We start from the raw sequence: 27,278 nt of genomic DNA on the forward strand, positions 1-27,278 counted from the left end.
CCCGGGTCGCCGGGGGAACAGAGGGACCGAGGGCTCGCCGTCGGCCCAGGACCGACTGGCTCGGGCACCTCCGCGGGGTCGGGGACCTGAAGGGAGGTTCCGCCGGCGCTGCGCGGGAGCCCCGTAGCCACCTCTCGTTTCAGCCGCGGGTTCCCGGCGGCTCCGCCCGGGCCGGATCTGAGCCACCGGGGCTGCCTCATGTGACCGGGGCAGAGGAGGAGCCGCGACGGCGGGAGGAACCGCTGACTGCCGCCGAGCCTCGCCGCCGGCGCCCGGCCTCTGCCGGTGTCGGTGCCGGTAGCGGTACCGCTGCCATGCGGCATTTGGCGCTGATGCTGCTGTTGGCCCCGCTCGGGACCAGCGGAACACCGGCTCCGGCCCGCAATGTGCTGCTCTTTTTGGGTAAGTACGACTGCCGGCCCGGCGGAGCCCCGGGACCAGTACCGGGTCCCTCGGAACCGGCAGCCCTGGGACCGGCCCCGCGGCGGGGTACCTCTGCCCGGAGCTCTGGACGGCCCCCGGGCAGGGGAGGGAGGGCCCCGGGGGTTCCGCAGCATCCCGTCTGCTGGGATAGTCCGGATCAACTTCAGCCCAGGAGTGAACCCAGAATCATTAGTGTCCCCCGGGCTTTTCCACCCCGCATCGTTAGGGACACGCCAGGGGGCTGTCCCGGTGCTGCTGGGCTCACCCCGTACCCCTCCCGCTGCAGCAGATGACGGTGGCTTTGAGAGCGGCACCTACAATAACTCGGCAATCCGGACACCCAACCTGGACGCGCTGGCCCGGCGCAGTGTGATCTTCCAGAACGCCTTCACCTCTGTCAGCAGCTGCTCTCCGAGCCGGGCCAGCATCCTGACTGGCTTACCCCAGGTAGGAGCATGGTGCACACTGGGGTGGGAGCTGCTACTCTGCAGTGGGCACAGTAGGCCAGAGCCAGTGAACATCCAGCATGGTCACAGGACCTGGCAATCCCCACCTCTCTGGTCCACTGACCCGCTCTCCCCTGCTCCCTGCAACCTGCTGCCCATGCACATGTACTTGGTGCATGGCTGGACTGGTTTGGGAGCCAGGCTGGCAAGCATTGTCCAACTATGCTGTTTTCCCTGGTCTACAGCACCAGAACGGGATGTATGGGCTGCACCAGGATGTACACCACTTCAACTCCTTCGACAGCGTGAGGAGCCTGCCCCAGCTGCTCAGCCAAGCACACATCCGGACAGGTAGGGAGCTCAGGGCAGGTGACACAAGCAGGGAATGTCCCACCCTGTGCACTGAACCCCAGCAGATGAGAAAGCTTGAGTCCTAACTCATCTGCAAGCTGGAGAGTACCAACATACCCATGTTTTGTGCTGACACCTGCACTTTGCTTTTCTTGCCCCCACCACTGCTCCTCTGCCATCCCTCTTATAGCTCAACTCTACTTCCAGTCCCCATCCTGCTTGGTCCTGGTTCACACAAGGCTTGTGCTTGATATAAACATCCACCCAGACTGCTCAGCTGCTCTAGTGCCTACCCATTCCTGTGACCTGGGGCAGCATCGTCCCCAGATGGGTCTCATTTTCTACCAGACCCAGCAGTGCCTCTGCAAGTGTCAGAAATGACTGGAGAAGCCACCAGCATTTTCCACTCTCAGACGAGCACAGGACATGCTGGAGCAGATGAGCTGCATCAGCCTCCAGGGAGGAGACAGCAGCAGCCAGTATCCCTACCCCCTGCTCTAGGCACACCCTGTGTCTGTGTTCTTGCAGGGATAATTGGGAAGAAGCATGTGGGACCCGAGGCTGTCTACCCCTTCGACTTTGCCTACACAGAGGAGAACAGTTCAGTCTTGCAGGTGGGGAGAAACATCACTCGAATCAAAGCGCTTGTAAGGCAGTTCCTGCAGAGCCAGGATGAGAGGTGAGCTGGACCCTGTGCTCCTGGGGTGAGCTGCAAGGGGGCACAGAGAGGAGAGGGAAACCAGCCACGCTGAACATATGTCACAGAATCACAGAATGTTAAGGGGTGGAAGGGATCTTGAAAGATCATCCAGTCCAGCCCCCCTGCCAGAGCAGGATCACCTACACCAGATCACACAGGAATGCATCCAGGCAGGTTTTGAATGTCTCCAGAGAGGGAGACTCCACAATCCCCCTGGGCAGCCTGTCCCAGTTGGTCACAAATAGAAAGGGACACATGTCTATGGGTAATCCCATATCCAGGAGGTCAGGTTAGGTGGGAATCTTCCCAGTGACACCAGCTCCCAGGGAAGGTCTCATGGGGTATGGGCAGACCTTTGCTACACCTCCTCCACCCTCTCCATCTCTAGGCCTTTCTTCCTCTATGTGGCCTTCCATGACCCGCACCGCTGCGGGCACTCCCAGCCCCAATATGGGGCATTCTGTGAGAAATTTGGCAACGGAGAGAGCGGCATGGGCTGGATCCCTGACTGGAAGCCACAGATCTACCGCCCAGAGCATGTGCAGGTGGGAGCCTGTGGGGCTGTGTGGGACTATACGGGGCTTAGTGAAGCTATATGGGGCTGTAGGGGACTGCATATAGGGACTGCACATGACAGCAGTGTCTGCTGGAGCCAGGGTGGCTGAGGGCTGGCCCCCATCGTGGTCACTGCTATCAGTGTTATGGACAAGAGCTGGTGAAGGCTGCCCCAGCCTACCCACAGCCTCCTTCCTCATGGCAGCCATGTGCCACTTTTATTTCTCCATTTAGGTCCCCCACTTTGTTCCAGACACACCAGCTGCCCGGGCGGACCTGGCAGCCCAGTACACAACCATTGGGCGCATGGACCAAGGTAGGAGCCACAGGGGCCAGGCTGGCACCAGTGAGCACCACAGTCACCTCATCTTCCTTCAGCTCTGTTTCTCTGTCTGCAGGGATTGGGCTGGTCCTGGAGGAGCTGCAGCATGCTGGCTTCCACAACAGCACACTGGTAATCTACACCTCTGACAATGGCATCCCCTTCCCCAGCGGCAGAACCAACCTCTACCGGTCAGGCACTGCTGAGCCCCTGCTGATCTCCTCCCCGGAGCACACCCAGCGCTGGGGACAGGTCAGCCAGGCCTTTGCCACACTCCTGGGTAAGAGCACACATGCCCCATGATGGAGCAGGGTGTGTAGATAGCTGTGTCCAGAGGGTGGGAGCTGGTTCCCACCTTCCTCACACTGGGTCCTGTCCCAGAAGACAGCCTGCAGCCCTTGGCATTGGCACAGCCAGCCCCAGGAAGGGAGAGGAGGGATGGCAGACCAGCAAGAATGCCAACATAGAATCACAGAATGGTTTGAGTTGGAAGGAACCTTTAAAGGTTGTTTAGTCCAAACTCCCTGCAGTGAGCAGGGACATCTTCAACTAAAACAGTTGTTCAGTGCCCTGTCCAACCTGACCTAGAATGTTTCCAGGGATGGGGCATCTACCACCCCTCTGGACAACTTGGGACAGTGCAAAAAGCATCTTCCTTCTATCTAGTCTAAATTGCTCCTCTTTCAGTTTGAAACTGTTGCCCCCTGTTCTGTCACCAGCAGCTCTTGCTGAAAAGTCTATAGAAAAGAACCACCCTGCTGATGGGCTCCCTTTAATTACTGGAAGGCTTCAATAACTTCTCCCCAGAGCTTCCTCTTCATCCCAGGGCCCCTTCTGCCCTTCTCCATGACTGCTTTCTTCCCACAGGTACCAGCCCCTCCTCTCACCTTTCTTTTCCCCTGCAGATCTCACACCGACCATTTTGGACTGGTTCTCCATCCCCTACCCTTCTTACAGCATCTTTGGCAAGAAGCAGGTGCAGCTCACTGGAAAGTCTCTCCTGCCAGCACTGGAGTCAGAGCAGCCCTGGGACACTGCCTTCAGCAGCCAGAGCCACCACGAGGTGACCATGTACTACCCCATGCGAGCGATCCAGCACCAGCAGTTCCGCCTCATTCACAACCTCAACTACAAGATGCCCTTTCCCATCGACCAGGACTTCTACATCTCACCCACGTTCCAAGACCTGCTCAACCGCACCAGGGCCGGGCAGCCGACCCACTGGAACAAGTCCCTGCACCAGTACTACTACAGGGAGCGCTGGGAGCTCTTTGACTGCAGCCATGACCCCACTGAGAGCCAGAACCTGGCCTCCGACCCCCGTTACGCTGCTGTCTTCCAGATACTTCGCACACAGCTCTTGAAGTGGCAGTGGGACACGGGGGACCCCTGGGTGTGTGCCCCTGATGCTGTCCTGGAGGAGAAACTGAGCCCCCAGTGCCGGCCACTGCACAATGAGCTGTGAGCGTCGCCTCTGCCTGGCATCCCCATTGCCAGGGGACAGCCATGCGCTGCCCATCAGGCACAAGTGGGTTGGAGCAGGATCCTGGCTGGGCCAGTCCCAAAAGCCCTGGGTAATACCCTGAGGCTCTGCTCTCTGTGTTGCACATACCGCCTGGTCTTGGAGCATTGAGGGATCCTGTTCTCCATCAGAGGAGCCTTAGGGACAGGTTGCTCCTCAAGGAAGCCTCTGGAGGAGAGGGCTCCATTTGTACTTGGAGCTGAGAATGCCTGGGGCAGCTCCTGGCACTGTGGTGTCTGTGTGGCACTGCTTGCTGCAGGTACCAGTGAGGAGGTGGCAGAGATACGGTTTTATGTAACAAAATACACAAAGTGCCCAAAATACACTGAGTGACAGTGTCTGCTCCCTCCCTGCACACCACAGGCTCTACCAGAGCCAGCCTGAGCTGGGAGTCCCCAAGGGCAGCAGTCCATGAGCTCAGAGCAGCTGCACAGATGGGATAAGGGGCTCTGTGGCACAGCCAGGGCTGCAGGAGCAGCCAGGGGTCCCCCAGTGCTCTGGGAAATGGGGTGAAACCTGCAACAGGTGCAAGTGTTCGTGCTGGAGGCCCAGAGATGGAGCTGGGGAGGACTGCAGCCAGGGTGGGCTGAGCCAGGGTGGATTGCGGCCTGGGTGGGCTGAGCTGGTGGGGATTCTAACAAGGGTGGGCTGAGTCAGGGCTCAGCAGCACTTTCAGGACAGGCAGCAGCAGAGGCACATGGACACAGCTTTGGGCTGCTCCCAGCAAACAGCAGCTTTATTCACAGCACTGCTCCCTCACCACACTGTACAGATCCCACTCCCCCAAAAAAACAGCCAGGAGATTCCCCACAGTCCCTCCACAGGTTACCAGCTCTGCCTGTTAACAGGTTTGCTGTCTCCCAAGGCACTTTGGTGGTTTTTCCCCGTTTTGGAAGAGGTAAGAGATTCCCCATCCCTAGGGGCTGTGCAAGGCCTGCCACTCCAAGTCCAGTGCACACACTCATGAACTCACATCAAGAAGGAAGGCAAATCCCAGGAGCTGAATTGCATGGAGAAGCAGCAGCAACTCTGGTTCTCCACAGGACAGCACGGATTAGGCTCCAGAGATGGAGGGAGCAGAATTCTCTGTCCCTGCTGAGCAGCACCGATCCAGCCTGGGCTCAGGACCATGTGATCATAAACTGCTCCCACATGGGCAGTGATACAGGGACTTTCAGCACCTGAGGGGGAGAAGGAAGGGTCAGCACATTGAGGACCGGCCAGGACAGAGCCTGAAGGGTGTCAGGGCCAAGGGGTGTCCTGTCCTCCTCAGGGTGCACACAGCGATGCAGCCAGGCATGGCCCCAGTCTTGCAGACCCCCTAGAAAACATGCCCACAGCAGAGAGCTCAAGCAGCAGAGCTTTGCCACTGCTCCCTGCAGAGCTCCAGCCCCATCACCATACAGTGCTTCCATCCATCTCCTCCTCCTTGTCACCTTTTGTGTTCTAGTCCAGCCTCAGAACAGGAACCCAACCCATGCTGGGCAGCGCTTTACACTTCTTGGTGCCAACACGGCAGGTGCTCGTGTCATCACTGGGACCAAAACCTGCCAGCTCCCTAGCTGAGCCCTGGATCCCCTCCCAGCTGACAGCTCCCCACCACCATCACCCCCTCCCATGATGGGGCTGAGCACTCACCTGGGTGTCACTGCGATAAGAGAAGTCACCCACAAGGGCACCATTGGCCAGCACTTGCTGGGGAGGGCTGGTGACACCCAGCACAGTGACAGCCTCCAGCAGGACTCCATCGAGGTGAGCACTAGCCTGTAGCAGTTGGCTGAGCACAGCACCCTGTGGGGACAGAGGGCTGTCACCCTGCACACACCCAGGGCTTCGCCATGTGCCCTGCCCAACACACTGCGTATCTGCAGGGCACTGATCCTGGGGAGGTGGGCATGCTGCCATCACTGGAGAGCAGCAAAGCAGCAAAGCTGTCAGAAGGACAGGACTGGAGATCATCCACTGCTGTGCAAGATGACAGCAGCAAGCTCTCTGGAGTAGCATCACTCCCCCCTCAAAGAGCTCCCAGCAGGGTGGAGCCCTCATGGGATCCCACCACCCCATCAGCACACAGTGCTGTAGCTGCTCAGTCTGGCACTTTTGGCACGACAGCTTGGCTGCACCGGGGCATGGTGCTGCCTATGACGTTTCCCACAGACACCAGGAGCTACATGTGGCAGCCAATGTCTGGATGCCCCTCACCAGCAGTCCCTCCTCACTCACATGTGTGGCCAGGAAGAGGATCTCAGTGTAGTCCCCATTCTCAAAGCTCTGCCAGCTCTCTCCATCATCCCAGAACAGGTCTCCTCTGGCAAAGCCATCTGGTGTCAGTGCCACGACCAAGGCCATGCCCTTCTTGCGGGACTGGGCAGTGCTGAATGCAGGCTCCTGGGGCACAGGATCAGGAACAGCTCTAACACTGCCTGAGCTGCTTTCCCCCCACCCCTGCTGAGCATCACAGGCTTGGCAATGTCCAGTCTGCTGGTGACTGTGTCACAGCCCTCTGCCCTGCCCCATCACAGGCAGGGGCTGGCCAGGCAGGTTGCAGTGGCATCACCACAGTGCTGAAGGGCTCACCTGCAAGGGCAGGATGTACCCAGCACGGACATGAACATTAATAGTGTCCAGGGGAGCTGGTAAGAGGATCCACTGCCCCTTGCTGTGGATGGTGGAGTCCTAAACAACAAGAGGGAGGAGCACACACAAGGCACAGTGTGGCCAAGAGGGCCCCAACCCAAGGTGGCTGATCTTGAATGGCCATGAGCAAAGGCAGGCAAGGCACAGCCCTGGGGGGCGGATACCAGCACTGGGGTGCAGGAATGCACTGTGTACCCCCTGAAAGCCCTGAGGCAGAGAAAGGGAGCACCCACCCCTGTGAGGCTGTACCACGTCCCCGCCGGGAAGTAGCCACTGACTTTGGTCTTTCCTGCCTCCAGCACAGGTGTGATGAGCAGCCCCCCACCCCACATGAGCTGGCGGTCCACAGTCCATGTGTTGGGGTCCTTAGGGAACCTGGAGAAGGATGGGGAGGGGTAGTGTAGCACCAGGGAGAACCTGCAGCCACCTCCTGCTGAGCCTGGCACCCCTCAGCCCCATCCAGGCTGGCACTCACTCGAGGAAGAGCGGCCGTGCCACCGTCTCCCCAGCCGAGTGAGCTCGGTGGAAGAGGCTGTAGAGGAAGGGCAGGAGGGAGTAGCGGAGGTGGAGAGCACTCCTCATGGCTGCCTGGGCGGCTGGGCTGAAGACATATGGCTCCTGTGGCTGCAGGAGAGAGGCCGAAGGAGGATGCTCAGACCACACAGACAGGAGCACCAGGGACAAGGGGTGGAGACCTGCAAGGCACGAGCCTGGCACCGATGGCACATGCCCCAACAGCTGCACCGGCCTCTTTCTCCTGCAGGCAGGGCAGCTGCTTGCACAACCCCAGAGCATCCACCCCTGCCCCATCCACCCAGCCACCGCCCTGCCCACTGCCTGCTGGGCGAGGCTGCTCACCCGGGCACCGTGGTCGTTGTGATTCCTCATGAAGGGGTAGAAGGCTCCCAGCTGGGTCCAGCGCACACACAGCTCCTCGGACGTGTCACCAGCGAAGCCACAGATGTCAGCACCCACCAGTGGCACTCCAAAGAGGTTGAAGAGCAGCACTTCTGTGGAGGGGGCACAGAGGGCATCAGGGGCACGGAGAAGCCCCCAGCTATGGGGGAAGTGGTGGTGGATGTGACCCTAGGACCCTGCAGCCTACCTGGTACAGAGTAGTACAGCTGCTCCCAGGTGCTGCTAACATCCCCTGTCCAGTGCCCTGCGTAGTGCCCATGCCCAGCAAACGTGGAGCGTGAGATGACGAAGGGACGCTTGCCACGGATCCTCAGCAGTGCACTGTGGGCAGGACAGGTTCTGCTCAGCACCACTCAAGACAGGGAAGGGGCTCCCAGCAGCTCCCAGCAGCTGGGAGCAGCTCCCAGCAGAACCACAGACCAAGTACATGCCAGGGCAGACATCTAGTGCCATCTCATCCACGGGGCAGGTGACACAGGACAGTGCTCAGGACACAATTCCCCAGCCCAGGAGCCAGCATGGGCACACTGCACCAGCTCCAGACCCATCCAGCACTGGGCTAGCAGCAGCAGGTAGCAGCATTATAAATCAAACCCTCACCCACCCATCAAACACCCACCACGCCCCAACTGCCCACACTGCAATTCAGGCTCCTGGCTCTGGCATCTCTTGGGATGTACTTCAACTCCTCCTGGGCAGCTGGAGCTGTGGCACGAGCCCCAGGCTTACTTGTGGGTGGCGATGGCCTCGGTCAGCCCATAGAGGCTATGCAGGTTGTAGTGGGAGGAGAGGTACTGCTGGCTGGAGGCACAGATGGTCCCAGCTTGGAGGCGTCCTCCAAACACACCTGCATGGGAGAGGTGGTGGCTCAGAGCCCACTTGGTGGGAACTGGAGCATGCCCTGGGCTCCTCCTGGGGCTCCCCGTACCTGGCACATAGAGTGGCTGCTCCAGGTTGTTGTTGGGGCAGCCATCCTGGGAGCCATCCACAAAGTTTGAGGGCTCGTTCATGTCCTTTGGAAGGAAGGGAAGGGGAGGGAAACGATGGGATGTTCTCTCTGACATGCTGGAGCTGAGCCAGGGAGCCACAGCTGGCAGGCTTGTGGGAGACACTCACAATCCACATGCCATCGAAGGGCACTTGGTCATGGAAGTCCTTCACCATGTCATGCCACCACTCATGAGTCTCTGGGTTGGTGAAGTCCGGGAAGGCTGTTGGACCTGGCCACACCTGAAGGAGGGAGACAGCAACAGTCAAAGACCTGCTGTCCTCAGGCCCTCTGCACCCCACAGTCCCCATGTGTCACCCCATTCTCCACCACAGCCATTGCATGGGTGTTGCCCTCCAGCTCTCGGGGTTCTTCCCAACATATCTGCCTCCCACAAGGACTGGGGCTGCTCCCCACACTCACCTTCCCAATCAGGGGCTGCCCTGTGGTGTTTCTGATGAACACCCCTCGCTTCAGTCCCTCGTCGTAGGGCTTGTAGGTGCCAGGAGGCCCTGAGCTGCTGATCCCAGGATCCTGGCAGGGCACAAAGCCAGGGCTTCACCAGCAAGGGCAGGGAACTGCCTCCCTCACCTTCCTCACAAGAAGCTCCATCATTGTCCACGGGGGCATCTGGGAGTCTCAGTACCAGCCCACCCGTGTAGGAGCTCCAGCACAGCCAAGGATGTCACTCACCACAATCATGATGTACCTCAGGCCACGGCGGTGGAAATCCTGCACCATCTCTGGGTAGTCCTTAAAGCTTTTCTTGTTGAAGGTGAAATCCCTCTTAGCATCTGCATAATCCAGGTCATTCCACTGCACATCCTGGGGATGGTGGCACCGGTGCTCAGTAAGGAGCAGGGACCCCTGCATGCTGCCACAAGACCCCAGCCCTACAAGGGCTCTCCATCAGCCCCTCCATGGCCACTTTTGGGCAGAGGCTTCAGGGAGCAGCCTAGACCTACCTGAGGGAAGCGAGCTGCTGACATATTGGCCACGACCTGCCGGGTGATGTCGGTGGAGGAGTATCCCCAGCGGCAGAGGTGGAAGCCCAGGCCCCAGTATGGGGGCATGAAGGGGTAGCCTGGAAGCCAGGAGGGTGCGTGCTGGCCAGGTGGACCCAGGGACAGCCCAGCATCATGCTCCCCTGCAGTGCTGCTCTGCGCTGCTGGCCCCATTGTGCCATGTGCATCATCCCAGCAAAGCCACCCCAGGAGGTCCCATGCTCCCCAACCACAGCTTGGCCCTACCCACAACATCCAGGTACTGCCGCACCACGCTCTTGGGATCAGGGCCCAGGAAGATGTAGAAGTCCAGGATCCCACCTGTTGTGCGCCAGGTCAGGGCCGGGCTGGGCTGCAGCAGCACATCTGGGGAAGCACAAGCATGGGACGAACAAGATGAGGATGAGGACAGGAGCCAAGCCTGTGCCCAGCACCTCCACAGGACTCACCCATTGCGTTGCTGTTCAGCAGAAAGACACCATGAGCTGAACCATCATCCTCCATCCCCAGGTAGAAAGGGTGGGAGCCGTAGAGGTTGACCTGGGGCTGGACCAGAGCACAGTGTGGTGCCAGCAAGACTCCACCAGAGACCCTGGCACAGCACCCACCCACCCAGTCACCTGCCCCTTGCCTCTGCCCAGAAGCACTGTCACATCTTAAGGTGTAAACCCAGGGCCTGCAGCCCCAAACACTGCCTGAGTCAGCAGAGCTCTGCCCCAGCACCATCCCTGGACCATACAGGGAAAAGTAGCTTGAGCAGCACAGGGCCCGGAGGAAGAAAAAGCCCCACCTGGGGACAATGGTCTCACAGGCTTGCCCAAGGCAGAGGACAGGTCCCAGAGCTCAGCTGGCATGGACACCTTTCCCCAGCCCTGGTCAATGCATGAGAGGCCATAAGGCCACCCCTGTAAGCGCAAGCAAGCCATCTCCCTGTCTCTTAGCCCTGTCCCATACCACAGGTGCCATGTCCCGATTCCAGAGGGTGACCCTGGTCCATGCTGTGTCGAGGATTAGTGGTGTCAGGTGCTCCCCCAGCCCAGAAACAAAACGAGAGGGCAAGGAGGTGGAGATCTGCAGAAACTGGTCTGCGAAGAAGAGGGGAGCGACGGTGGTGTTCAGCCTGCCAGAGAGATAGGGACACTCCAGCAAACAGCCCTGGCAACCAGGGAGGAGGCAGCACTGAGCTGAGTACAGCCAGCCTTGGGGAGGGACACAGATGCTCATCACCAAGTGAAATAAAACCAGATTTTGGCTGAGAGCTGGGATACCCTTCCCAGCCCCCAAACTGCAGAGGGGGTCACGACAAAACCCCTGCAGCTGCTGACTGCCACCCTGCTGCTGTGCCCCCTGCAGCACCCTGGCTCCCGCTCCCCACATCACTGGGGCTCGCATCAGGTCCCACTTCCAGCCCCAGTCCCTGCGGGAAGGCAAGGGAAGCCTTCGTCCAGCTCGGGGCACTTACAAGACCTGCCCGTCCCGCTGCCGGTAGACGACGAGGCCGAAGGGATCCTGGTTCACCTGCACCTCGTAGAGCGTGGAGGTGGCTGGGCCGCTGGCCCGCGGCGTGGCCAGCGGCACCTCGTAGCGCTGCCGGGCCGCGTCCCGCAGCTGCCGGGGCAGAGACCGGGGGTTAGCGGGGAGGCAGGGCCGGCGCCGCGGCCAAGGTGGGGGTCAGGGCGCACCGTGAAGCGCAGGCGGGTGGCGGTCTCCAGCGCCAGGTCCAGCCGCAGGCAGCTCACGTCCCCCGGCAGGAAGCTAGCAGCTACGCGGCGGAGCCGGGCGGTGTAGCCGGTGGCGGTGGCTGTCAGGTTCTCCGCCCGGTAGCTCCGGTAGCCCTGGGGAAAGAAGCACCAGGGTGGGCCAGGACCGGGACCGGCGGGCACGTAGCAGCAGCCTCGCGCTTCGCAGTCCTCCCGGGACAGGAGCCGCTCGGGGCCGCAGTCGAAACGACCGGCCGGGGGCAAGTCGCAGCTGGCAGTCCCAGGGCTGCAAGCCGCAGTGGGGACCAGCAGAGACAGCAGCAGCACGACGGCAGGGGCTAGGGGCCGCGGCCCCTGCATGGCCTCGCCAGCCCGGCCTCCCGGTAGTGCGGCAGTAGCGATCCGCGTCACGCCACTGGATGCGGGGCGGGGCCGGCCCCAAGCACCGCGCCAGCCCCGGGTGGGACCCGTCCCCTTCTGGGAGCCCGCCCGCTGGGAGCTCAGCGCCCGCCCGCTCAGAGCAGAAGCCGGGGGAAGAGGGGCAGCTCGGGCAGCTGCTCCAGCCCGAAAGTCAAGGCAGCATCGGCCCCAAACCTCCATCGCCGAAGCGATGAACCTCCCTTTTACAGCACAACGGAAACTGAAACAAACGAAAAAACTCGCAGCGCTACCCTCTTTAATATTTATTAAACCCTCCACCTGTTTATCTTTCCTATTTATTTAGTCGCAACGCCTGCAGCCTCCGCCAGGAGGCAGATGGTTATATGGGATTTGTCTGTATCTGTCAAGCTTCCTGGGAGCAGAGCCTAGATTCCAAGCACTGACTGAGCCACTGGAGAGCCTTTTGGTGCTGAGGATGTTCCTGCTGGACCTGGTGGATGATGGCATTGATGGCATGGAGCCTGTCCTGCAGCTTCTGCCACTCCTTTCTCCAGGCTTGCTCAGTATGGCAGAGGGGAGTGTACTTCCCTTCCTTCAGTGCCTGAAGATGCTTCTGGCGTGCCTGGTAGGCCACAATCTCCAAAAGGTTCTGAGAAAAGCAAGCAACATCAGAAATTACTTGTCAGAAGACTGCACACGGGAGAGAAGTAAAGAAACTGGTGTGAGTCTTGTAATGGGTTCTGTAACCATCCCCTTATCAAACAAGGGCTGGAGTAAAAGGTCAGTGTTACGAAATCTACACTGTAACAGCCGAGCAGCATCACTGTTTTGTAGGGATACAGTCACAGCATCTTGGAGGTTGGAAAAAAAACTTCAAGGTTGAGTCCAAGCATGAACCCAGCACTGCCAAGTCCACTACTAACCACATCCCCAAGAGCCACATCTACACATCATCCAAGAAAGGAAAAAAAGGATATTTTTAAATATTGGATGTTCTCTAAATCAGAGAAGTACCTGGGTGTACAAGGCAGCGCTTGCCAGGACAGAGATTCATCAACTTAAACACTTCACAGGAGGTCAATTCAGGCCTTGAGCTGGCTCTCAAGTCTGTAACATACTGATGAGTAGCCAGCAAGTGCTCACAAAGGAGAGCTGGTACTGGATATTTTCGAGATACAAATGATGTCCTTCAGGCTGATGCTGCCAGGTGAATGTTGCCTTACCAAGAGCACAACTTGCAGCATCACTTCAGGATCACTACTAGCCCTCAAAACATGCTCAGTTAACTTCCAGTGTTGCTAAAATTACACACCAAGCACACCCAGTTCAGGAGATAAGGAGCTGTGGAGGTGGCCACAGAAGAGCACAGCAGGTTGTGTTTGGCTCATGTGCTGCAAGGAAGTAGATGTGTGCTCACCCATCGCTTCCTCTGCTGAAGATGTTCTGCCTCTGAATCGAGGCCTTCGGACTCAGCCTGCAGCCTGAGCAGTTCTTGCTGCTTTTCTGAGAAGGTGGCACTAAGGGATGCTTGGGTGCTCTCCAGCTCCACTATGGTCATGTTGCAGTCTTGGGTGTTCTGGTAAACAAAAGAGAAAGAATTAGCAGATACTGGTTCTTCAGCTCAGCTGCTTTCCTGACCATCTTCCCAAGAGACCTTTTTTCCTGAGTCTCCAAAGCCTGCCCCTGTGCAGGGGTAACAGCACTGTAGAGCAGTGGAATCCCTGTGCAGGGCCTGTGTCCTGACACCCCATGTGCCTGTGCTCAGTGCACACTGGTGCTCATTGGAAGGCACACACAGGCTGCATGAACTCCTGCAACCTTCCCCCACCTGTTCACCTTCTGTGTCTCATGGATCTTCTTCCTCAGCTCCTGTTTCCTGCTGTGGAAGTCACTCTTGGTGATACGTTTCTTATCTGCTTTGTTCTGAGCCTCTCCACGCATCGCTATCACCTCTCTACGAGAAACAGCTGCCTCCATGTCCTGAATCATCTTCTCCTGCTGCCTCATCAGTTGGCCATAGCGGACCTGTCATTTGACAAGATACAAACCAGGCTGAGCAATAATGAATGTTTACGAAGGACACCTAATTGAAGTCTTCTGTGGGGCACATCCCATCAACACAAACCAGATACATGTGACATGAGCACTGGCAAGCCAAATTTGCTCTCATTTCTGGTTTGCCTTGTGTGAAAGGCAGAGGGCTGGATTATCAACTCATCTAACTCATCAAAATGCCTTTACTGGAACTCATTAGCAACAGCAAAATCAGTAAGAGCAGAAGCATCCTGGGAATAAAAGGGAAGAGTTGCTTCGCCAGACAAGAAAAGTCATCAACATTTCTTTGCTTATAAATAAGGGTCACAGAATAAGGTGGCAGACATGCTACATTTTACACAGGTTTCTCAGGTACACCTGGATTCTGCTGCAGCCCCTTACACCTCATGCACCAGGAACACATGAAACACACATGGGCTGGATGTATTTAATTAAGCCTAGCTGTAGGGTGGTAAGTCTTCCAGTATTGCTGCAGCCTTGAAGATGCTACTTCTCCAGCCTGTTCCTCATCTCCTGCCTTATGTTTCAGCATCCCAAAGCTGAATATGCTGTGTGCAGCTTTCCCTCCTCAGCCCTTTCCCAGTGACTTACTTGCATTCTGTGAATCTCGTGTCTCATGGCTCGGATTTCACCCTGTCCCATCTGAGAATCCACTGCTGCACGCATCTCTCTGGTCAGCTGGATCTTTCTCTCCCATAGCATGATCTGATGCCTTCAGTGACAGAAAGGGAAAGCAGCACCTTTGTAGCCACAGAAAGGATGCTTTCCCTGGGCATCAGGGCCAGCATGCTACCGAGATCAGTTCTGAACACAGAGCCACCTGGTTCAGAGGAAACCAAGGATTCGCATACGGGACACATAGAAGGGCAGCAAGGGCAGTGTGAAATCAAACAGGAAGCTCCACAACTCTGCAAATGGCATGATGACTCTGACAATCAGCACACCCAGAGTACCAGGGGGTACTGACAGGGACCCCCAGTTCTTCATAGAAAGAGTAATTGGCCAGTGGAATGTGCTGTCCAGGGTGGTGGTGGAGTCACCATCCCTGGAGGTGTTCAAAAAAGGATTGGATGTGGCACTTGAAGCCATGGTTTAGTTGTCATGAGGTGATAGATATTAGGTAATAGGTTGGACTTGATGATCTCTGAGGTTTTTCCAACCTGGTTGATTCTGTGATTCTATAATTTCCCAGGGCAGCACACTCGCTCTGAGTTACTGGCAGAGGGGACAGCATGCAGAAGGAGTCCTCCCACGCAGATCTTGGCAACATCCAGCACAAGCATGATGGAACTGTTAAAGCCAACATCCTCCCAGCTCTTTTGCTGGTTCCAGAATCAGCTAAAGCACCTTTCTGTTTCTGCATTTCAAAAATTCCTTAAATTCCTTCCATCTTCTCCAAGAAGCACAGAAGCACTTTTGCTGGTGCTGGTTCAGTTTGATGACCAGAGGAGGGGGTAACATGGACGTGTGTACGAAAGTTTGACTGTGGCACAAAGCATGAATCTCTCTGGTACCTACTCAGCTTCCAACAGGCTGTTTAGGAGTCTCTCCTTCTCCTCAGACAACTGATTGTGCTTCTCCTGCATCTCAACTGATTCTTTTTCTGCTGCCTAGATTTGGGGAGCATAAACCAATACCACACTGTCAGAGCAAGAAAGATTTACAGGATCACTATTTGACTCTAATCTGCATGGAAAGTTGAGACCTGGAAATGAGGTGGCATGCCTCTATACCTTGAGAGAGCGTAGGAACTCATTCTCTGTGATAATGTTGCCATATTGCAGCTCCTCAAAGCTGTTGTTGTTCTTGTTGATCAACACATTCAGCCTGATTAAGTCATTTGACATGTTCCTCATGTGACGTTCGATGTCTTTCTGCTCTTTTGTTTCCTGATTAATTTCATCTGCAGGTGAGCAGGAAAGAAAAAAAGAAAAGGTCTTAACAATTCCTAGGAGCACAAGGTTGAATGAAGGCAAGGTGTGACAAACTACTGTTAGACCAGACAGTGCTGCATGCAGAGCCACCTGTGTCCCATGTACCCAACCTTCTTCCATAAGCCCGAAAATCAAATAAGGTTTTGAAGGAGACCACTCTGGAAAGAGTTGAGTTTGGCCAAGGAAAGCGCTGTTGCTGGTAAGGACATTTACCTAGCAACAGGAAGGCTTGGGAAATGACTGTTTAGAAAGGCTTGCAGCAATAGGACAAGAAGCAATGGCTTTAAACCATTGCATGGTAAACCATTTAAACCAAAGCAGGGTACTTTTAGGTTAGACATAAGGAATAAGTTCTTTATGACAAGAGTGGTAAAACAGTGGAACAGGTTGCCCAGGGATTTGGTCGAGGCCCATTCCTGGAGCTATTCAAGATCAGACTCAATGTGGCCCTGGCCCTGATCTAGTTGGAGATGTCCCTGCTGACTGCAGAGGGGTTGGGCAAGCTGACTTTTGAGGGTCCCTTCCAACCTGATGAGAATCTGGGAACTACTTGCCAACGTCATTTAAGAAGTGTAAGACATGACTGAGTCCCTTTGGGTTCAACTGTGTCAGTTCAGACAGCAGGAAATACCAGCAGCCAAAACAGCAGGCAGTGCCTGGCTCTTAGCCCTGAGGCCCTGAACACGTTTCTGGTGCCATTGGCATCATTGCTCAGACACACACAGGAGTACCAAGGGCTTTCTTTGGTGAAGGTCTCACATCACCTACCTGTAAGCACTCACTCCCTGTTTTCTCCATTTGTGGATGAACACTGCAAGAGTTAGGGAAGGACTTACTTTCCGTGCGCGCTTTCTTCTGCTGCATTACTGTGATCTGCTTCTTTAACAGATCCAAGGAGGCTAATTGTTCCTCCCGTTCTTTTGTTAACTTGACCAGCTCTTTCTGCTGATTGAGCCAGTACTTCTGCAGTGTCACCACCTCACAACTGCATTCTTCTATCTGCTTGGTCAGCTTGTTGATCTCCATTTCCAGTGGTCCAAATTCTTGCCCCTGTACATGGGCAAAGTTTGGGATTACTCAGGCCGAAGCTGCTGGAGCACTTCTTTATAGCATCATTGCAGAAGGTTGGTCCAGGTGCTGAGATGCCCACTAAATGCTTCAGCTATACTGTTATTTCATCTGTTAGTTACTTCCTGCCTTTATTTCCCATGAGTTGGATGGGACTAATCATTCCTGACCTCATATGATAAGTGCAACAAAAGCCTGAAAGATTGTCAGCATCTGTGGCAAAAAGGCCACCTAAGCTCCTCCAGCAGGTACATCTGGACATTCAAATGTTTGTCAAGTATATGCCATAGTACTCATTTTCACACTGCTATCCACAAAGGTCTTACAGCTCACAGTGTTATGGACAGATCTGGGCATCATCTGAATGGGGCCAACCATCACCGGAGGGACTTAAGTCACTCTGCCTGCTCTGCTCTCCCCTTATCAGTCTGTCCAGATTTTATAATGAGATCCTATTTACTCCCAGAGTGTTTATGTCATTCAGCATTTTCATTAGCTGCAGACAACTCCCTGCAGAAATCTGGGCTAGGCACACCTTCGTTTCACAATTCCCTAAAGGCCAGCTCCTCTTCACATGCATTAAGAACTGTTTGTCAAACATAAACATTCACATTACCTGGAATAGCTTTTAAATCACAAATGCTGATGCCTTAAAGTTTTAACTATCCAACAGTTGTGTAGTTACATTTATCAAGGACGTCTGTGGCCAGCACAAAGAATAAAACCAAGTTTGGGATTGAAATGTAAATGGTACATACCCCCTGCTGAGAAAGAATCATCTCCAGCTTCTTGTTGTACTGGCTGATGACCACTTGCTTGTTCTCAAACAGAAGCCTGAGCCTGGCAATCTCACTTTCACTGTGACTGATCAGATCATTGACAGTATTTATTTCCTTGTCCAGCTCACAAAGTGTTTTCTGGAGAATTGTCAGCCTGCAGTTGGTGTGAGTTGCATTCAGAATAACCTGGGTCACATCGTTCTCAAGTGCAGAAGAATGCAGCTCCTAGGAATGTCAACAGACAGAAAATAAACTACTGTCAGCAGCAGCAGCAGCTCTGTGATTTGTAATGGCCACTTATCAAAGCACAGGAATTGAGGCATTTAGATTCTACTCCCAGGTCTGTGCTGCAAACAAGCTACTTACCCTCTCTGTATCTTTGTTTCTCCATCTATTGACAGGAGATAGCAATATTTACCTCTGCCATAAGGCTGTTGGAAAGGATTAAGGAGCCTAAACATCCCCAAACCCTTTAAGAGACCACACTCATCACTGCTGCAATTACCTTTCCTGCCTGGATGTCTCCAGTTACCTGGCTAACAGTAGCAGGATGTTACTATATTGTACCTTCTCCACTACAACAAACAAACTCATCCCTTGCCTAACAACAGCCATACCAGCCAGAACATGTGGGTGTGCCTATTTGAGCACAGCATGAATGCAACCAGGTGACACTCAAGAGCCTGTCTGCACTTCTGCACTGCCTGGATCACACCTCAGGATGTTACCTGCTACAGGTAGCTCCTTCCTGAGCTGTAGTCTCTGCACTATATTCAACTGTACTACACAGATGCTAATAGTAGTCAACACAGAGTATCTATTTGTCTGTTGGTAAGGGGGCTGGAGGGGCCTTTCTCACAATGGAAGCCAACCCTGGCAGTCTTCCAGTTACTTAAGATATGCCCTTGATTTAAAAAAGCCATGGATGGGCTGAAGAAACCCAGGGAAATACAGAGGTGTGAGCATGTTGTGTTAGTGCCAGCTCACACAACTCAAAATACTATACTGAGTCTCCTAGTTTTAATATCTGCACCAGAAAGAGAGCAACTTACAATGCTCTGGTTTGACTCTTCCTTGAGTCCTATCCTTACTTCAAATGTGCCTGTAGCACATTCCATGATACAGTATAGAGATATAAGTTAATGTGGAGGCTAAAGTGGAGTATAGGAATACCACAGGTCCACTGTCTTCCTCCCATACATAAGAACTGGTAAGACAGTGTAGTAAATTCTGTCTCATTTAAGAGAGAATAGCAGGTTTTGTGTCAGGCTGCTTTGGCCAAATTCTCTCACACACACTGGAATCCTGCAATAAGATCACTAGAAGAACCAAACTGGAGTCACAAACTCAGCAGACTTTCAGTTGGAGAACTGAAAATCAGACTGAAGATGCTGACTAAACACAGTTGAGAAATGCTGCTGGAGGTGGTTTCCTTCCCCTGCCCAGTCAAATGGAAGAGACACCACACCAGATCCGTTTTTCTCCTATGAAGTTTTGCAGCCAGCTGTGAGAGTTGCTTTGTGGCTTTGCTGGATATCATCTGGTCCTGAAGCTTTGCTACAATTTCTTTCTCCATCTGCTCTTTGGCATCAATTCCTTTCTGTATGTCCTTACGGATGGACAGCAACTCACTCAGGCGAGCAGCTTGATCCTGAAAAGTAGGGAAGACAGAGACAGGATCACTACAAGTCATTGGGGAAGGGGGTTAAATACCCAGGTACAAGTAACTCTTCTCACCATCTTGGTCTTGTTGAGGGCCTGCTCTGTCTCGTGGAGAATGCGAATATAGGTGCTATATTCAACCTTCAAGGCCTCCTGCCTTGAAAGGCACTGGGCAATCAGTTTCTTTGTTGTGTTGGCATTGTTCTGTGAACGGCTCAGGCAGGTGACAAGGAACTCATTCTTCTCCTCCTCCTTCCTGATTGACTTCCTACACCCATGGATGTCTGCTTCTAGAGACTTGAGCTCGTGTCTGTACTTGCTGGAGAGGCAAAGTGGATGGAAAATCATCACAGAAGATTGACTTGTGTGCTGAACCATCATCTACAAGTTCCTCTTTTCAAACAAGCTATTGCAACAACAGTTGACCAAAAAGGAAGATCTTTATAAAAGCTAATGTGCTGTAACAGTGCAGAAGATGAATGGAGACATTGATATTTCAAAGGAAATGTTGTAGGAAAATAATTCCTTCTTTCAGTCCTGACCCACACCTCCGTTCTTATCAGGACCCCCACATGAAAGCACAGTTTGCTCCTAGAGAATCAGTTAAGCTTTAAGTCTCCAGAGCAAATAAACACTTCCTCTGGCAACAATAGGAAGGTTTTCCTGAAGGTATCACAAAACCCTAATGGAAAGCAGTAGATAAATCCTTCTTGCTGCCTGTCCCTTTGGATTGAAAGATGTTGCAAAGATGAAGGAACTCTTTTAAAGGAATAAAATATTACTAGAAAAAAAAAACCAACTCTAAACAGCTTTAAACCCCACACACATTAAGGGAGAGTTGTGCTTTGGGTAAAGAAAATAGCAACAATGAGTTGTGCTTATCCTTTAACCTTATTACATGCAGCAAACTTGTCCTGCCTGACACATCCTGCACATGACAGAGGACATACTGCCCACTTAGAATCCCTCCTGTCCAAATTATTTGAGGTCTCCCCTGTGTCTCTTTTCAGAGACAGTACCTCAGCAACTCTTGTGCAGCAACATAGGCCTCATCTTTTTCCTTCATTCCAGCCAAGCTGTTATTCCAGTGCTTCATCAAGCGCTTTTTCTCCATGTTAATAGCCTGTATCTCCATGTAAGCCTAGGGAAGACAATATAGGTTGAAAAAAATCATACTGGGTTGAAAAAAATGGCTTGGAAAAAAAACATATACAGTAGGTTGAAGAAACAAATTCATGTTACAATGCAGTATTTTTTATCTCTTCATAATATGCTGGACATAAACAGCTTTGACTAACATGTGTTTAGCTTGTTGTCACACCACACCACCAAGAAGAAGAAAATGCTGTGAAGGTGGGGGAGAAAGTGATTTACAGGCAACTGTTAAGGACAAGGTGGAAAAAAAGAAGTCATCATTCCTCCAAACAGGAACACACTGTACAGCTCTGGCCTAGATTGTACCTATCACATGAGCATGACCCAAAGGGGTCAATCCTTCCCAGAGGGAAATATTAACCAAAAGCTAAAAAAACAACCAGCCTCCTACCTCATTTACTGCTTGCCGAGTTACTTTTGTGTCCTCTGCCTGGGCCACAAACTGAGCTTCCAAGAGAGCATTCTGTTCTTGCAGTTCAAAGGCTTTTCTTGTTAAGCGGTCTACTAGAAGATCCTAAAGAGTCAGAGCCAAACAGCTCAGGATGAGTAAGATCATGTCAGTCTTAACCAACTATATCCTACAAGAGTAACAGACTAGAAAAGGAATTAAACTGCCAACTGGATTAGATCTGATTCCTCCTGAGACTTTTCCACTCACCTACAAGTGACTCATGAGTGCAGCAGGGGCAAGGCTCTTCTCACTTGCTCCCTGTGGTAGGACAAGGAGCAATGGATGTAAGCTGCAGCACAGGAGGTTCCACCTCAACACAAAGGGGAAATTCTTTACTGTAAGGGTCACTGGACCACTGGAATAGGCTCCCCAGAGAGGTTGTGGAGTCTCCTTCTCTGGAGACTTTCAAGGCCCGTCTGGATGCGTTCCTCTGTGACCTGAGCTAGATCCTATGGTCCTGCTCTGGCAGGGGGGTTGGACTCGATGATTTCTTTGGGTCCTTTCCAACCCCTGACATCCTGTGAGCCTGTAAACTTTCAGGAAAATGGAACCTTCTTGGGCAATTTTTTTATGATTCCATTTGCAGTAGGAAGTTGATGCCTCAGATCTGGAGCTGCATTCATTCTTGCAAGCATGGATTATATTGTGCCACCTCCCCAGCAGCTGGGAATCTGCATCCTTTGTGTTTTAGAATCCTTTGTTAAAATAATCTAAATCCATTTGAATGCAAGTCTTTGTATGCATTTCTGGGTTGGTAATAACCAGCCTGAGCCTGGCTGCAAGCAGAAGGCAGCAGCAGAGGGAGCTCCAGCACACCGACTGGCTCAGCTCCTTCCCAACGTCCCCTTACCATTGTGAAACTCATCCTGACACCCAACTCCAGACCTGAATGCAAGATACTTCTCCACTAAACAGCTGTCTCCACACTCCCTGCATGTCAGTGAAGAGGGAGTTGCTATTATAAGGCTTATCAAAAAGCTTTGGGCAGTGTCTTCTTGGTAGGGATTCTTCTTGATTTTAGAAAAACTTGTGGGTTGATTGGCTGCTTTTCATCAGTTTGGGAAAAATATCCCCACACATCTTCCCTGATTCAGGCACTACAGCCCTCCTCTGACAAGGCAGCATGTCCCCCAAGACTCACCACCAACTGCCATGCATATTTGTTTATTTAGTTTAAAGCAGTGTTACTTGGTACCTGTTTTTTCTTTTCCAACTCAGCCTGGACTTTCTCTGCTTCAGCCCTCTTTGATGACTGCTTCATTAGTAACAGGTTGTGATGCATGTCCTGGTCCATATTCTGCACGTAGAAGAGGTGCAAGGCCAGGTTTTCAACCTGGGTCTGCATTGCAGAAACTGGGGAGGCAGAAGGAAAAATATGCAGAGAGAAGTGTGTTTGTAGGACACAGTTGAAACAGAAATAAAAGGGAAAGGGAAGCACCCAAAGCAAAATCTGCACACACGTGCCAGCTACCTCAGCCCTCCCTGAAAAGAGAACTCACAGCAGCTTTGGAGTACAGCTCCACAAGCAAAGCTCAAAATCTGAGTAAGCAATTGACAGAAACACAGAATGATAGGGGTTAGAAGAGACCTCTAGAGATCATCTAGTTCAATTCCCTGTCAAAAAAGGTTCACCTAGAGCAGGTTGCACAGGATGGCATCCTGGTGGGCTTTGAATGACTCCAGAGATGGAGACTCCACCACCTCTCTGGGCAGCCTATTTCAGTGCTCCACCACCCTCAACGTAAAGAAGTTCCTCCTCATGTTTAGATGGAACTTCCTATTCCTTGATTCCCAGCATACAGAATCCCAGGAAATCCAGGAATGGGCCTCAGGAGGCTGTGAATCCACTTTTCTGCCCCCAAACAGAACTGTCTCTTTCTCAGTCCATTGAATGCTTCTCTATTTTTCTCAATAATCTGCAAAAGCTTCCCAGGCAATTTATTTTAATGCTCATTTATCCTTGTCAATGCAGTTGTTTCACTGTTTCCTAGCCAACCCCCTGCAACACATGAATGAGTATGGTCCATTTCTTTAGCTGGAATGGCCACATGGATGCTGCTTTCATCTCCTGGATGCCCCTACAACCCAGGACCTCTACAATCCAGTCACAGCCATACGGAGACACAGGCAAACACATCAAAGTGGTGGGAGCTTCCTTCCTGCTAAGTCCCAGAACAGCCTACTTGAAGGTCCTAAAGACCTTCTTAGAAGTACAATACAGCCACGTGGTCTTAGAGACAATAGAAATGACATGGCAATCAGGAATATCTGTGAAACTCTCCAACCCTGCCTCATTGTACCGTGTTTTTCAACCCAGCGCTTGGTTTATATCCAAACTGGTTTCTCCACGCAGTACTGGGATCAGGAGATATTGCAAGGACCACCACAGTCACCTTTCTTGCGTTCATCATCTGTGTTCTGCCGCATTTTCTTGTGAGTAAGCCTGAGGCCCTCCAGTTCCTCTTCCAGCTGCTGCCGTGCTGCAGCCGCCTGAGAACGGCGCTCGCGGCTCTTCTCCAGCTCCGCCTGCAGACGCCCCAGCAGCTGCTGCGCTCCGTAAAGAACCACCCCAAGCTCTTCTCGCTGGATTTTGACCTCCTTCGTTCCTGCCCTCTGCAAACACAAGAGGAAATCAGCTATCTCGCTTCAGTCTGGACAGGGATGGGCTGCTGTGAAAAGGCAAAGAATGTTGTATACCAGTTCCTGAAGGTCTAGGTTGACTTTTTCTATCTGCTTAGTAAGGTAATTCTTCAGGGCAGCCTGAAATCTTCTCATCAGGGGCTGTAAAGAAGCATGAGTCACAGAATTGTCAGGGTTGGAAGGGGCCTCAAAGACCATCCAGTTCCAATCGCCTTGCCATGGGCAGGGACACCTCACGCTAGATAAGGTTGCTCAGAGCCCCATTCAGCCTGACCTTACAAACCTCCAGGGATGGGGCCTCGGACACATGCCTGGGCAACCTGTTCCAGTGTCTCACCACCCTCATGGTGAAGAACTTTTTCCTAACATCCAATCTGAATCTACCCACGTCTATATTTGCTCCATTCCCCCTAGTCCTAGCACTACCCAACATCCTAAAAAGTCCCTTACCAGCTTTCTTGTACCCCCCTTAAGATACTGGAAGGCCACAATAAGGTCACCTCAGAGCCTTCTCTTCTCCAGATTGAACAACCCCAACTCTCTGACTGTCTCCATAGGAGAGGTGCTCCAGCCTTTGACATGGAAAAACTTTAATATACTTGTGTAAAGAAAATATGAAGAAACCTTACTGCTGCTCACACTATGAAATAAAACATCCTGTTTGCTGCCATTGATACTTGCATTTTGTTTTAGCTACACTCAGTGTAACAAGTGAGAAGAGTCAACACAGAGTATTTGTTGATGTTAGAAAGCAACTGCTGAGGATATCTGAAAGTCAGAAATACATCAGAGGAGCTCCATTGGAGAAGCCATCCACTCACTCTTGCTGCAAGGGCTTATCTTTGAGGACCACTGAATGGTATCACCCACTTCTGATCCTGCAGCTTTAAAGTTAATATTTAGGCAGTCACAGAGTTTTGCAGGAGCTGTGTTTCAACATGCAGTGTCAGCACACAGCTAAAACTAAACCTCACACATTTGATTTAAAAAATAAAGTAAAATGAGAAATAAAGTAAAAAAAAAAGTTAAAAAAAGGTAAAAATAAAGTAAAAAATAAAGTAAAAAGTAAAAATAAAGTAAAAAAAGAAAGTTAAAAAAATAAAATAAAATAAAAATAACAAAATTTTAAAATAAAATTAATAATAAAATAAAATATAATAATAAAATAATAAAATAAAGTAATAATCAAATAAAATAGGCAAGTCAGGAAAGAAGAATGATCTGAGGACTTCTCACATGTTCTGGATCCAAGACAACCAGTTCAGTCTCTTCTAAGTTTCCCTCACTCCTTCTCCTTGCTTCATGCTCCTCAGCTCCGTGCTGCTGCATTTCCTCTTCCCATTGTTGGTCCCCATGCCCTGTAGTGAGATGATCAAGTTACTCAAGGGCAGATTGTGAATAGAAAGAAATGGGTTCTCCAACATTCTCTGGACCTCATCCCCCCCCCCAAAAAGAAGATGATGCTGAAGAAAAAGGCTTTGATTTCATAGTATTATGTCTGCAACAGGATCAACAATCATAGAATCTAGTCAGGGTTGGAAGGGACCACAAGGATCATCTAGTTCCAACCCCCCTGCCATGGGCAGGGACACCTCAAACTAGATCAGGCTGGCCAGAGCCAGTATGTTTAACAATGATCAGAAAGGAATAAAACTGGAAACTGTACTTGATAGATGGTATCAAGAACTGTATTGTTAATAAGGAGATGAATGGTACCTGACTCCAGGGAGCTGTTCATCCCCTTGGACAGTGCAGATGCCTGCACAGGAGCTCCTGAAGGAAGGGAAGGGCTTCCTCTGTCTGTTACTGGCTGCTCCATGTCACCCAGTTCCAGAGAACAACTGCTTAATCCCACATTGTCTGAGAAAGTCTCAGGAGATTTTTCCTGAAACATAAAACCCATCACCTGAAACAGCTTTTCAGTTCAACTCTATCTGCCCCTAAAAATCTGCTATTTTTTGTCATCATGAGATATGAACAATGCAGACAAAGAATCAACAAAAGGGTTGTGATTCAAAACCAGCACACAGGCATCCTGGCAAAGCTGTGTCACTCCTGATTAAAGTAAACACACAGAGAGCACAACAAAGAATCTCTGAATAAAGTGATATTATTAGAGTGTCTCACTTCTGCAGAACCAGAAAACAGCTCTGTAGATCCTCCTTCTGCTGGGGGAAATGTCTCTTCCTGCTCCTCCAGAGGAACAGACTCATCCTTTTCATTCTCCTTGCCATTCTCTGCTTCTGTTTCCTAGAACACAGCAAAGGGAAAAAGCAGAACAGCAACACTGCAGGGGGTTCTTGTACTTTGTTCAGTGTTAATTCTACAGGGTTGTAAAAATGCTTTTTGTCACAGGGCACAGGAGTCTAATTTAGAAGCTAAATCTCATTTTCAAAGTCAGTCACTTAGCATTAAGACAGTTAAGATCTTGACAAACATTTCTATATTCCACTTTTAATTTCACCTGAGTTTCTAGCTGACAACTATTTCAAAGGAAATTACCCTTAGGGTTTATTAATGAAAGTCTTCCAGCTTGCCCTACATGCAGCCACATTGCTATCTTTTTTTTCTTTTTGGAGAGACATTGTTTTATCCCATATCCTCATTTTCCAAATTCAGGTGTTGTGAAATAAAAGCAAACTTTATCCCAAGCAGACCTTGGAGACCCCAAGCATATGATGTCAGGAGAGGTGGGTAACCCCTTTTCTAACGTGTCTACACCAGAATTTGTTGAGAAATGAGAAACAGATACTTCCATATGCTGCTGACACACTGGACTGTCTGAGGTCTTTTCCAACCTTATTGATTCTATGATTCTATGACTGTAACTACATCTACTTGCTGGTGGCATTTTTATTCTTTTACAGGAGACAGCATTAATTGTTTGCTTGTTTTACTTCCTCCTATTGAAAGTGCTCCCATGAAGCCATGGTTTCATAAGGAACACACAGGAACATGCTGCCCCATGAATCTTCCAAGGGAAATCACCTCCATAGCAAGATGTGAAGGAACTCTGATTACATCCTGCTCGGGGGAGCCGAATTCCATCCCAGGACCCTCTGCTGCTGCGGCACGGGGGAGTTCCTCCATGGTGCTAGTGCTGGCCTCTGCCTGCGACTAGAGCGTTCCACAGAAGAGAGACAGAGAATGAGTGAGCAACCGAGTCCCGGCTAAGCGCTGCCTTCCCGGGGCCCGCTGCAGGCCGCCCCTTGGCCGCGGGGTGAGCACAGGACCGGAGAGGTCATGCCGGGCCAGGCCGCGCCGTGGGGACCCAGGTTGCGGAGGAGCTCCGGCCCCGAGCCGGATGGGGCCAGGCATAAGGTACACACGGGTTTTGCGGTACCGGACCAAGCCAAGGCGGTACCGGACCAAGCCAAGGCGGTACCGGACAGCAGCGGAGTCCCGGACGCGGCCCAGCCCCGCACTCACCAGCCGGCGGCCGTCACCATCTCCCCGTTGCCAGGCGACGCGTCAACACCAGGTGACGTGAGCACCCGGGCCGCACCATCTCAGCCTGCGGAGGGGGGATTCGGGCCGCACCATCTCAGCCCGCGATGGGGGCACTGTTGGGGGGGGGGTGGGGGGGG

At 52.4% G+C, this 27,278-nt stretch overlaps 3 protein-coding genes across 7 annotated transcripts; 1 reads left to right on the forward strand and 2 right to left on the reverse strand.

The window, feature by feature from the left end:
* The first annotated feature begins 211 nt into the window (after window positions 1-211).
* SGSH (N-sulfoglucosamine sulfohydrolase) lies at window positions 212-4,630 on the forward strand. Of its 2 annotated transcripts, none has more exons than XM_068151701.1 (8): window positions 212-402; window positions 710-870; window positions 1,115-1,220; window positions 1,749-1,899; window positions 2,309-2,465; window positions 2,710-2,791; window positions 2,874-3,077; window positions 3,703-4,630. In XM_068151701.1, exons 1-8 carry the CDS (start codon window positions 315-317, stop codon window positions 4,260-4,262), a joined length of 1,509 nt encoding a protein of 502 aa, XP_068007802.1. In that variant the 5' UTR covers window positions 212-314; the 3' UTR covers window positions 4,263-4,630. The 2 variants fall into 2 exon arrangements, with proteins under 2 accessions (XP_068007802.1, XP_068007801.1); XM_068151700.1 differs by having other exon boundaries at window positions 228-402; window positions 713-870.
* Window positions 4,631-5,027: 397 nt separating this feature from the next.
* Window positions 5,028-11,961, reverse strand: GAA (alpha glucosidase). Of its 2 annotated transcripts, XM_068151274.1 has the most exons (19): window positions 11,549-11,959; window positions 11,329-11,474; window positions 10,821-10,986; window positions 10,316-10,412; window positions 10,113-10,232; window positions 9,828-9,946; window positions 9,556-9,687; window positions 9,286-9,396; window positions 8,991-9,104; window positions 8,803-8,887; window positions 8,604-8,721; window positions 8,062-8,195; window positions 7,815-7,966; window positions 7,432-7,580; window positions 7,190-7,331; window positions 6,897-6,995; window positions 6,543-6,707; window positions 5,958-6,110; window positions 5,028-5,500 (listed from the first exon to the last, which is right to left on the reverse strand). In XM_068151274.1, the coding sequence occupies exons 1-19, from the start codon at window positions 11,924-11,926 to the stop codon at window positions 5,441-5,443; spliced, it is 2,640 nt and encodes an 879-aa protein (XP_068007375.1). In that variant the 5' UTR covers window positions 11,927-11,959; the 3' UTR covers window positions 5,028-5,440. The 2 variants fall into 2 exon arrangements, with proteins under 2 accessions (XP_068007375.1, XP_068007377.1); XM_068151276.1 differs by lacking the exon at window positions 6,897-6,995 and having other exon boundaries at window positions 11,549-11,961.
* A 280-nt stretch (window positions 11,962-12,241) lies between these two features.
* CCDC40 (coiled-coil domain 40 molecular ruler complex subunit) lies at window positions 12,242-27,205 on the reverse strand. Of its 3 annotated transcripts, none has more exons than XM_068151278.1 (20): window positions 27,121-27,205; window positions 26,713-26,808; window positions 25,819-25,941; window positions 25,408-25,576; window positions 24,928-25,049; window positions 23,749-23,832; window positions 23,445-23,664; window positions 22,247-22,404; window positions 20,992-21,114; window positions 20,465-20,586; window positions 19,521-19,764; window positions 19,252-19,434; window positions 17,763-18,008; window positions 16,773-16,986; window positions 15,736-15,905; window positions 15,521-15,612; window positions 14,594-14,714; window positions 13,784-13,972; window positions 13,365-13,523; window positions 12,242-12,596 (listed from the first exon to the last, which is right to left on the reverse strand). In XM_068151278.1, exons 2-20 carry the CDS (start codon window positions 26,779-26,781, stop codon window positions 12,351-12,353), a joined length of 3,054 nt encoding a protein of 1,017 aa, XP_068007379.1. In that variant the 5' UTR covers window positions 26,782-26,808; window positions 27,121-27,205; the 3' UTR covers window positions 12,242-12,350. The 3 variants fall into 3 exon arrangements, with proteins under 3 accessions (XP_068007379.1, XP_068007378.1, XP_068007380.1); XM_068151277.1 differs by having other exon boundaries at window positions 26,680-26,808; XM_068151279.1 differs by lacking the exon at window positions 12,242-12,596 and having other exon boundaries at window positions 13,405-13,523; window positions 13,776-13,972; window positions 26,680-26,808.
* Window positions 27,206-27,278: the final 73 nt, after the last annotated feature.

This window comes from Melanerpes formicivorus, unplaced genomic scaffold (assembly GCF_026170545.1).
Source record: "Melanerpes formicivorus ecotype bairdi unplaced genomic scaffold, bMelFor1.0.p_v2 SCAF_21, whole genome shotgun sequence".
Lineage (NCBI taxonomy): Eukaryota > Metazoa > Chordata > Aves > Piciformes > Picidae > Melanerpes > Melanerpes formicivorus.

What these genes read in the sequence shown, in the direction of transcription:
- SGSH (XM_068151701.1), top strand. Translation starts at nt 315, where the DNA reads ATGCGGCATTTGGCGCTGATGCTGCTGTTGGCCCCGCTCGGGACCAGC. An exon ending in CCAAGCACACATCCGGACAG is followed by an intron (nt 1,221 to 1,748) that starts GTAGGGAGCTCA and finishes GTGTTCTTGCAG; the next exon opens with GGATAATTGGGAAGAAGCAT. An exon ending in CATTGGGCGCATGGACCAAG is followed by an intron (nt 2,792 to 2,873) that starts GTAGGAGCCACA and finishes CTCTGTCTGCAG; the next exon opens with GGATTGGGCTGGTCCTGGAG.
- GAA (XM_068151274.1), bottom strand. Translation starts at nt 11,926, where the DNA reads ATGCAGGGGCCGCGGCCCCTAGCCCCTGCCGTCGTGCTGCTGCTGTCT. An exon ending in CAGCGGGACGGGCAGGTCTT is followed by an intron (nt 10,987 to 11,328) that starts GTAAGTGCCCCG and finishes TCTCTCTGGCAG; the next exon opens with GCTGAACACCACCGTCGCTC. An exon ending in TCCTCTTCCTGGCCACACAT is followed by an intron (nt 6,111 to 6,542) that starts GTGAGTGAGGAG and finishes CTGTCCCCACAG; the next exon opens with GGTGCTGTGCTCAGCCAACT.
- CCDC40 (XM_068151277.1), bottom strand. Translation starts at nt 26,781, where the DNA reads ATGGAGGAACTCCCCCGTGCCGCAGCAGCAGAGGGTCCTGGGATGGAA. An exon ending in CCCTCAACAAGACCAAGATG is followed by an intron (nt 19,435 to 19,520) that starts GTGAGAAGAGTT and finishes CCTACTTTTCAG; the next exon opens with GATCAAGCTGCTCGCCTGAG. An exon ending in TGATTCTTTCTCAGCAGGGG is followed by an intron (nt 16,987 to 17,762) that starts GTATGTACCATT and finishes GCCCATGTACAG; the next exon opens with GGGCAAGAATTTGGACCACT.